At 44.3% G+C, this 10,867-nt stretch overlaps 1 protein-coding gene across 2 annotated transcripts in view; it reads right to left on the bottom strand.

Annotated features, from left to right (window-relative positions):
- Positions 1-2,544: 2,544 nt before the first annotated feature.
- ASTN2 (astrotactin 2) overlaps positions 2,545-10,867 on the bottom strand; it is an 817,144-nt gene continuing 808,821 nt past the window's right edge. For both annotated transcript variants that reach the window (XM_037154714.2, XM_037154715.2), the window contains exon 23: positions 2,545-3,360. In XM_037154714.2, the coding sequence (XP_037010609.2) occupies positions 3,123-3,360 (238 nt within the window). In that variant the 3' untranslated portion in view covers positions 2,545-3,122. The remainder of the gene's footprint in view (positions 3,361-10,867) is intronic.

Here is a 10,867-nt window from a genome sequence, read left to right as displayed (position 1 = left end):
CTAACCTCCTTTCTCATCATGGCAGGGAAAACACACACACACACACACACACACGCACACACCTGTATAGTTAGGCTTCTGGAATCTCACTCTGGAGAGCCTTATGGTGGCTGGTAAGGGCGATAGGTTCCACAGGAAACAAAAACTGAAACCAGAGAAGGATGTGGACAGGAGGATGGGCTGGCAACAGCCTGACTGCAGATATTCTCAGGGCCCAGCTAAGTTGGCCAACTGAGCAACTATCCAGAGGCCACAGCTGTCTGTTGAGAGCCTCAAAGAAAACCACGGACTTCTCCTTGGAGTTCTTGCTTTTGGGTTAAGTTCCACCATCATGGCCACTCCCCTGAGTTAATTTTTTTATACAAGTTATAATTCATATACCTCAAGGTTGTTAGTTATTAATTCTATCTCTTAATCAGACTTCTGTAAATATGCCGCAGGCAAAATTTCCCAGCCATCACCCCAAGATTCATAGCATTATGCCTATTGTCTCTCTTGGGAGGAAAAAACTACTCTCTAGTGTGTTGGATGCGCTAGTGTTACTCTCTTGCTTGGGCCTCACAACGAATCCATCAGGTTGGACAACCACTGACACCATTTTGTTGACAACAAAACTGACGTTCAGATGTCAGCTTACTCACCCAAAGTAATAGCTGGTGAATGGCAGCAGTCAGATTCAGACTTAACCTGGTTCAGACCACAGCCCCAGCACATTGGGAAGTTTAATTTTCTGCAGCAGTTGAGCTAAATTTTTCTTCAGGTTGGGTCAAGACAATGGAAAGCTACGGCAAGGAGGAGACTCGGCAAAGGCTCAGGACCTACGGTTTAAGAAAGTGCATATACAAGAGGAATTTAGAACAGGGTTTGCCATGTGGCCTGTGTCCACCCTAAATTTATATTTTGAAACCTAATGCCCAATGTGATGGTACTTAGACGTGGGCCTCTGGAGGTGATTAGGTTGTGGGGGTGGAGCCCTTGTGAATGGGATTAGGACCCTTAGAAAGGAAGACTCAGAGAGTTCCCTTTTCCCTTTCACCACGTGAGGACACAGGGAAAAGACTGCCACCTATGAAGTAAGAAGAGGGTGCTCACCAGACGCCAAATCTGTTGACGCCTTGATCTTGGACTTCCCAACCTTCAGAACTATGAGAAACAAAATGGTTTAAAAGTCACCCACTCTATGGAATTCTTTTATACCATAACTGAAACATGCAATTGACAAAGACAGGCAAGTACATGATGAATGGTAACTATTACTTTTGCGGGGGGGCGGGGGGCGGTGAGATGTTGGTTCCTCTCTGAAAAGTCATCAACACTGTGGGAAGAATTTATTCATCTGAACTCCACCTATATACTTCCAGAAATGTAATTCCAATAATCACACAACTTCTTGAAAGACCACCTTTGTGCTTAGGTTGTTGGAAGTTGAGCAGATCTCTAGGCACTTGGGTCATTTGGAATGGCCTCCTTCTGCTTTGGTTCTCCATGTGGATTAAAGTCCAGGGTTGGGGATGTGGAAATAACCTCGGCATGTAGATTTACAGGAAGGGGTCTGCTGATCTCATCAGCACTCATTAATATTGAGAAGTAAGCATATTTTTAACTACTTACAATTTAGTGATACTCAGTATCTTTATCTCTCTGAACCCCTGCAGTGCCCAACTCTTCTCTGTAACAGGTGTCATCCTTGCATGGTAAAATGTCTCACCTACATCCTACTTCCTCTAGTTGCCAGCTTCTCCGAGCTAATGTCAAGATGTTAGAAATCTATAATGCCTCTTTGTACTCCTTATCCTCCCAAGTAACACACTGGAAGCAGTTCAAGTGTTATTTAAAAGATTTCAAAGGTGTACTGTTTCCACCATGACTACAGGATCCAAACTGTCATCACCCTTTACCTGGAAAATGATAAGTCATCCTCTTTGGGGCTTTGTCCACTCCAACCTCCACCCTATAGCAGGAATGTTTTTCTTTCTTTTTTTCATAAAGAGCAAATAGGCTATTTCACTCTTGTGAATGTTCTGTGGTGGTTCTGTTACTTCAAATACTGTCAAACTTTTTATTCAAGGCTTCTGAAGCCTTGCCTAGCTCCTCGCCCATTGCTACTTCCTACTTTAATCTCTATTCTCAATGAAAGTGCTTTCAGCCCTTAAATGAGTTATGTTTTCTCCTCTCCCTGGGCTTTTGCTCATGGTGCTCCATTTGACTGGAGCAAATCCCAGGCTTCTTCACTCTGTCTGGATTTTTCTTCCCCATCCTTTGAGCATAGGTATCATTTTTTCAAAACAGCATTTCAGGACCCTCCAGTTTGTCTAATGACCCAACAGTGAGTTGAAAAAACCTCTATTCTTCCCCTATCCCGGCCTGAAATCACCAGATCACTTCTCTACTTTCACTGGATGATAAGTTCCCCAAGAGCAGGGAGCTTCTCTGTCTTTCGTTCCATGCCCATGCCTAGCATATAACATACAATCAATACGTATTTGTTGAGGGAGTAAACAGAGGTCCCCCATTGGTAAGAAACACTACCCAAGCAGAAAGAGAGACAATAGGAGTTTTTAATGCATGGAAAGTCCTGCAGGGACTCTGGGCAGACCCCCAGGTAGCAGGAAGAGGCAGGGGTCCTGCAACCTCAATACCATCTGGGAAAAAAGTTCTAAAGACCCAAGCTTCCTCACTGCAACAATCCATGGGGCCTTCTTCCTGATGCTGAAGAGGTCCGATTGTCTCTCCACAGGTCTCCTCTCGGGGTCCATGGCTGGAAGGAAGCTGAGAGTGGCAGCAGGAAGGAAGAAGAAGAAAGGCCGCTTGGTCTTCACCTGAAAGCTCCCGCCTCAGAACTGACCACCATCCATAAGAAAATGTTTAAAAAGGAGAGACTTTGATAGAGTCAAATCATATCTTAGAAAAAAAAAAGATAGAGTGAAATGGATAATTCCAGTGGTTGCAAAGTTCTCTGTCGGCTATCCACAAGAGAGAGAGTTTGCTTTGGCCTTGCTGGCAAGCCTCATTGCCAAGCGCATCCTCAGCTGTCCCCAGCCCACCCAGACCCCAGGATCCACGAGAGTACTGCTCCCCCTCCCACGGAGAGTCTCTGTGCTCATGGAGGGTGGTGCCCTCCCTCACCGGCCCTTGGACTCCCCATACGTGTTTCGGGCCATGGACACCATCTTCTCCTCGCACGTGATTTTGGTGTCCTTGAGGATGCTGTACCACACCATACCCGCAGGCCGTACTTCCTCACTGCGGCAGAAAAGGTAGGGCACGGTGTCCACGCGGCTCTGGATGTAGGCGCTTCGCAGGAGGCCGGAACAGTGGCTGCTCACCCTCTCCAGCCGCCGCAGGATCAGGTGGGCCTTCCTGAAAGGGAGGAGGATACAGTAGCAGGAGAAGCCCTGATAAAGGGGGTGAGGGGTGAAGCCTTTGAGGGTTAAAGACAGACCAACAGACAAATTATAGCTTATTGTCCCAGCAATTTCCTATCTCTTCCTGATGTGAGCGTGATACTTCAAATGCTTATTCAAAAATCATTTTTGAAAAATCACCTTATCCTCTCCAACTGTGCAATGTCTAAAAAATGAAAAAGAAGGATAACCTTTGACCTAGCATTTTTACTACTAAGAGAGGAGAGTCTCAGGAGGAATAACACCATCAGCTTTGGGACTTCTACCCAGTGGAAATTTTTATAATAATAAACAACTATAATAACCAAACCATGGTATCACGTGCTAGAAATTAAGTGCTTAACATACACTTAAAATTTAATCTTTACAACAGCCCTGGATATATTGTTATTTGCATTCACACTTAATAATTGTGAAGCCCAAGGCTCAGAGAAATGACATTACTTGGCCAAGGTCAAACATCAAGGTGACCACTGGAGTTGAGTATTTAAATCTAGGCCTTGAAAACCCACAAGTCCCTCTCTAACTGTGCTTTCATGCTTCTCTAACTCCCTCACATTCTTTTCTCACAGTCAGGAAATTTGGGAATCTTACATCAAAGCCTAGTATATATGTCCCCAAATTGGAACTTCTCTGTATCTCATTTTTTTCTTCTCTAAAACAGGAATGGTGGTCCCACCATCTTAAATTGCCTGTGAGACCAACTATAGGAAATGCCCAAAGCCTGGCACAGAGTAAGCATCTGATAAATGGCAGCTGTTATAAAGAATCGTTACGATGATGTCTCAAGATCAAGGTCACAATGAATAGCAGTCTAAGCAAGAATCACTCTGCACAATGGCGATCATCATTTACTTCATCCAGCTCTGAGTGAGGGTCCCCAAGGAGAGGTCATGGCTGCATAGGAAATTAAAGCTAGCAAAGATCTTTGAGATTACGTAGTCTGGGTTTATCAAAGGCAGGAATATTCTTTGTTGTGGAGGCTGTGTCATAGGACATTTAGCAGCATCCCCAGACCTTTGCCCACCAGATGCCAAGGGAACTCCCAGTTGAGAACCAATGACCCAGTCTGACTTGCTCTCATTAAAGATGTGGAAATAGGTTCAGAGATGGAAAGAAATGTCCTTTTCCTTGGTCATACCACTCCCTGTCAATGTGCCTGCCTCCTGTAAAATCCAGTTTTCTTTACATCCTATCACCTTCTAGATGTTCAGGAATCCCAAGAGGCTAAATAACAGGCTCCCTCCTGCTGTCCTCTCTATGCCCCTCTGAGACCCCAGGAGGTAGGACGTTTTATAACAACAGACCCCATAACTGGGAGACTGTGTCAGGCACCTGCATGGTGGCTGGAAAAGGGCTGGGCTTATATGTGTACATTTTCGTGGGCACAATTTACAAGGCACCTTTCAAAAAGTCCTCTTTGTATAGTTCACAACTTGGGTGGAATATTTCCCGAGGTGCCAAGAATTCATAGCTTCATAATTGCACTCGAGTAGCTGCACTGCCCACAGTCCTCACTCCCTCTGGCAGGCACCTCTAGGGGAGCAGCCTGAGAAGTTCACTTCTCACCCCTCCTCACTGGAGTTCTTGCTCTGTTCCTTAACAGCTCTGCATCCTTGGGAAACCTACTTAACGCTTCTGAGCCTGCTTCTTCTCTTGAAAAGTAGAATTTTTGTGAAGTCCGAGGGGATAAAGTTATTGGCTACTCATTTATTGAGCATTTATTATATGGCTGAGCTCCCCATCCAGGGGGGAAGACAGACAAATTAAAAGTCACAACACAAGTGGCAAGAGCAGTGATTTACGGAGGCACAGGATCTGTGGAAAAGAAAGGACTGTGCCTAGGTAGGATTAGGGATATCCAAGAAGACACCTTAGTAGGTGGGGAGTTTGTATTGAGTTTCATAAAAGGGGTAGTCAGGTAATGAAGAAGGCTAAGACATAACAGAAGGCATAGTTCGAGGCATAGACATGAGGGATTGCTTAGAACTTACTCCTAAAACTTACAGCTGGAATCTGGCATGCTAGTGAGAACACAGTGGGAAACCCAAGAAGTGCCTTTGAAGCTTAGAAACTGGGTGTATAAAGTAATGGTGCATTGTACAGGCCCTGGAGCCTGACTGCTTGGGTTCCAATCCCCACTCAGCCACTTACTAGTTCTGTGATATTGGTGAAATTATTTAACCAGTTTTGCCTCAGTCTCCTTACCCATACGATACAAATAATAAGTGTATCCATCACCAAGAGTAGTTTACACAATAAAAAAGCATAAATCAATCAATAATAATCCCTCAATGAATGTTTTCTATGACTATTGTCTCAGGGTAAGCAGGGAAGTTACTGAAGGGTGTTGAGCAGCAGAGTAACAGGTTCAGAGCCACAGTGTTTAAAAACATTCCTGGAAAACTTCTGGCCAAGATGGAGGCATAGGTGGAAATATTGTGCCTCCCCACACAACCAAGTTTAAGGACAACAAACATTTAGAAACAAAAACACAACCAGAACACCAGAAAATTGAACTGTACAGAACTCCAACAAGGACAACGAACTTCCAGACCAGTAAAAGGGGCAGAGTCAGTGGCCAGCAGAGAGGGGTTGTGGCAGGAAAAAGCAGTGGCTGGCCAACCTGGGGCACAGGGAGAAACCTAGCAGACCCAGTGAGGCAAGCAAGGCAGTTGGCTGACCGCGGATGCACGTTAGCTCGCAGATAAACTAGGCAAAAAACAGAAGCAAGACAGACCGCATAACCCAGGGCCCCAGCGCTGGGAAATAAAGCCTAAAAGCACCAATTGGAAACACTTGTAGGGGTTGAGGTGCTGGGAGAGACTCCCAGACTCACAGGAGAGTTCACTGGAGAGACCCACAGGGTCCTAAAACATACACAAGCCCACCCACCTGGGAACCAGCACCAGAAGGGACCAATTTGCTTGTGGGAAGTGGCAGAGGGAACTGAAATCCGAGAGAGAGCAGAGCAAGTGCCATTGTTCCCTCTGACCCCACCCCCACATATAGCATCACAACCCGGTGACCATGGTTGCCCCGCTCTGGTGAACACCTAAGACTCTGCCCCTCATGCATAACATATGTGACAAGACCAAAAAATTATGACTCAAATGGAAGAACAAATCAAAGCCCCAGAGCCAATACTTTTAAGTGACCAAGAGATAGCCAACCCATCAGATGCACAGTTCAAAACACTGGTAATGAGGATGCTCACAGAATTGGTTGATTTTTATCACAAATTAGATGAAAAAGTGAAGGCTACACTAAGTAAAATGAAGGGAAAAGCACAGGAAACCAATAGTGATGGAAAGGAGACTGGGACTCAAATCAAAGGAGTGGACCAGAAGGAGGAAAAAATGACCAAACAGAAAAGGATGAAGAAACAAGAATTCAAAAAAAATGAGGAGAGGCTTAGGAACCTCCAGGACAACATCTGAATTATAGGGGTACCAGAAGGGGAAGAGGAACAGCCACCAGTGGAAAACTTATTTGAACAAATAATAAAGGAGAACTTCCCCAATCTGGCAAAGGAAATAGACCTCCAGGAAATCCAGGAAGCACAGAGAGTCCCAAAGAAGTTGGACCCAAGAAGGAACACACCAAGACACATCATCATTACATTAGCCAAGATTAAAATGAAGGAGAGAATTCTAGAAGCAGCAAGAGATAAGGGGACAGTCACCTACAAAGGAGTTCCCATCAGAATGTCAGCTGACTTCTCAAAAGAGACCTTACAGGCAAGGAGGGACTGGAAAGGAGTATTCCAAGTCATGAAACCCAAAGACCTGCATCCAAGATTGCTCTACCCAGCAAAGCTTTCATTTAGAATGGAAGGGCAGATCAAATACTTCTCAGATAAGATCAAATTCAAGGAGTTCATCATCACCAAGTCCTTATTATATGAAATGTTAAAGGGACTTACCTAAGAAAAAGAAGATAAAAAATATGAACAGTGAAAGGACAGCAAACTCATAGTTATTAGCAACCACACCTAAAACAAAAGTGAACTAAGTGGACAGCTAGATCAGGAGCAGAACCACAGAAATGAAGATCACATGGAGGGTAGGCAACAGGGAGTGGGAGGAGGAGAGGTGAGGAGAAGGTACAGATAATAAGTAGCACAAGCAGTGAGGAGGAAATAGACAGGGGAGGGCAAGAGTAGGGTGGGAAATGTAGAAGCTAAAGAATTTAAGACACACGGACATGAACTAAAGGGGGGAAATGTGGTGGAGAGGGGGTGTGCAGGGTGGAGGGGAATTAAGGGGGGAAAATGGGACAACTGTAATGGCATAATCAATAAAATATATTTTAAAAAGAATAAATGAAAAGAAATCCATAAAAAAAACATTCCTGGCTGCTTTGAGGAGAATCAAATTGTGGGAGAGCAAGACAGGCAGCCAGAACAAGGTGGGGAACACATCCAGTTGTCATTGTTCTTAGGGGTGCTGGTTTGCCTTTTCTCTCTGTGCTTTTACAAAGCTCCTTGTTCTTTGCCTTCTCATTTATAAAAAGGGAATGACACCTCCTACCTCATAGAGTTATAACAACAATTCAGTAATACGTGTAAGACTCTCAGGAAACTGTTTGGCACATAGTAAGCCCCTCATATGTATTAGAAAATCTTGCCACCATCATCACCATGTCTGCCACCACCAGCATCATTTTTACTGGTTTAAGCCTTGAGCATCTTTATAAGTCAGTGGTAAGAGACAGCCAGACAAAAATAGTAACAGCTTCTAATATAGGGGCAGAGTGCTGGGTTGAAGAACATGCTAGGTGCTATGAGAATATATAAAATGGGCACCTAATCATTAGTTTAGGGGCTCAGAGAAGTCTTCCTAGATGGTGTACTATCTAAGCTAGGTTTCAATGATTAAAAATTTTTTTCAGGTAGATAGAGAGGCATGGGGATAGTCCCTCCAGAGTTAGCTATAGAGTTGAGATGAAATATTTGGCTCTGAAGCCCCAGATTCAAATCTTAGCTCTACCACTTAGACATGTGGATCATGAGCAAGTTCTTCATTGCCACTGACTTTTATTGACCATGTCAGGAAAATGGGGATAATAACAGTATTTGGGAGAGGATAAGAGAGCCTGGGTAATCTGGTTAGCTCTCCCTAAATGCTAGCCATGGTTCAGGGTAGCACCTGATAAGAAAAAGCACACAGGTGTCAGAGAGTATTAGTGCAAGTCACTGCTCCTCAATGAGCCTCTGCTTCTTCATTTGTAAATTGGAACAGAGATGCTTCTCTTGTGGGGATGTTAGCAATGAAATGACTGGCATAGATAGGCGTCTGGCACAGGAATCTGTACATAATAGGTACTACTCCAATGTCATTTTGCTTAACTGGCCTCTGCTCTCTCTCCACCATATGCAATGCCACAGCACATTGGTTTTCATTTAGGCCACAAAGACAGAAGAATTCAGAGGATAAATCCATGGAGAAAATGGTTGGAGGTGCTCAAAGGCTGGAGAGGAGGATGGGGGAGTAAGACACCAAAGGCGAGAATTCTGGGTAATAAGCTGTGGGCAATAGAGATCCATAAAGGAAAGGCCAGGCATGCTCTAAGCCTTCCCTGGAGATAGAGGTCATGGGTCAGAGTGACCACTTTTCTCAAATACTGAAAATGATATGTTCCTCATTGCAGACAGAACTCAAGCCCTCTGGGACAGGAAGCAAGAGGTGAAGGAGGGCCACCGCACATTAATTTATTGGTTGTATCAGCTGGCAAGATTGAGACAGGGCTGGCTTGGGAAAGAGTCAGGGGCTGGGATCAGATGCCACTTCCCCAGGAATCATAGAACCTTTGACCAACTATTCTATTCCCAGGACTATTACCAAATCTGCTGTTGACACAGTTATTGCACAGAAACCTAATTTGTAAGGGGGCTTGGAGTAGAGAGGAAGAGAAGAGGTAGTAAGGAAACATTCCTATTGGCCCCTTTCCCTCCTCCAACCCCCCTTGAGTTGAGCTTAAATGTCTCTGTGATAGCTGACCTCAAGCTTAATGAGGATCAAGGGCATGACGTGGCTGCTAAAACTTGGAACACAACCCCCAGAAGTGGAGAGGGAAGATTAAGGGAAGTAATGACTTCATTTATGCTGCCCTGGTCATCCAAAGAACCCTGGTCACTTCTGGTAAGAGGGATATATTCAAATTGTAGCCAGACCATGATTCTGAAGGTTGTCTGAAAAGCAAGCCTTCTGAGGAAATGCTGAAAGCGAGTGGAATGTATCCACTGATAGGGGGATTTAGGCAAATGGTTTTGTTGTTACGGTAACTAAAGTCAAGTGGTGGGAAAAATGAGTTAGTGATGATAATGGCTACAATTAATTGAGTACCTTCTATGTGCTAAAAACCTGTGCAATGTGATGTTTAACATAATTCTCACCACAATTCTAGAGTGTGTACTTTATTCCCAGTCTTCAGATGGTAAAAGTGGGCCTCAGGCTGGTTAAATGATTTGACCAGGGTTAACAGGGTGAGAGAATAGGGTCTCAGATCTATGCTGCAGGGCACCCAAGTTTTACCCACAGAACCATTTTAAAGTTGACAGAAGGAAAATTTTGACTCAATATAATAAAAAGAACTCAAAACTTACAGTCCTCTAAATGTATAACAAATCCTTCATATCTCCACTGGGTTCCCCTCACTGGAGATGAGCAAATCCAATTACATTTTACAAAGGAGTTTGTCTTAGTCTATTCAGGCTGCTATAACAAGACACCACAGAGCGGGTGGCTGATAAAAAACAGAAACTTGTTCTTACAGTTCTGAAGGCTAGAAGTCTAGGTGCATGGCACCTGCAGACACAGCTGGTTGGTGAGGGCCGGCTTCCTAGTACACTGATGCCACTTTCTCTCTGAGCCCTCACATGGTGGAAGGGGCAAAGGCTCTTCCTGAGGTCCCTTTTATGAGAGCACTAATCCCTTTCATGAGGGATTTACCCTCACGATCTAATCACTTCCCAAAGGCCCCACTTCCTAATTCCATCAAATTGGAGATTAGTCTTCAACATACAAATCTGGGGAAGACGCAAACATTGAGACCATGGCAGAGCCTAATGGTGGTGGAAATTGGAACAGATTGTTTGCTTGTTTTTAATCTATAACAAATTAGGGACTTGATTCATAGGAAAATACCATCTGCGGAGCATCTGATGAACACTTCACAACAGACCCTGGTGTGACTCAACTGCCAAAGAATTCAGCTCCTAAGATGAGGGAACTGCATTCGCTGAGGTCTATTCATGCATCGATGTCATGCTAAAATGAAGGTCTTCCAGATCTTCCCAGAAACCATAAGTCATGTTTTCCCTTTGTTGCTGAAGCATTTTGTTTATTTTTCTATTGGGACTCATGGTACATTCTCCCTTATTTGTGCATACATCATAGGATGCAATATGTTATAACAGGCAAGGCACAGGTTTCCACTTGCTTCTTAGGCAGCATAGGGCA

This window comes from Artibeus jamaicensis, unplaced genomic scaffold (assembly GCF_021234435.1).
Source record: "Artibeus jamaicensis isolate MK-2021 breed Jamaican fruit bat unplaced genomic scaffold, CSHL_Jam_final scaffold_1964, whole genome shotgun sequence".
Taxonomy (NCBI): domain Eukaryota; kingdom Metazoa; phylum Chordata; class Mammalia; order Chiroptera; family Phyllostomidae; genus Artibeus; species Artibeus jamaicensis.
This window is presented reverse-complemented; position numbering and strand designations above follow the sequence as displayed.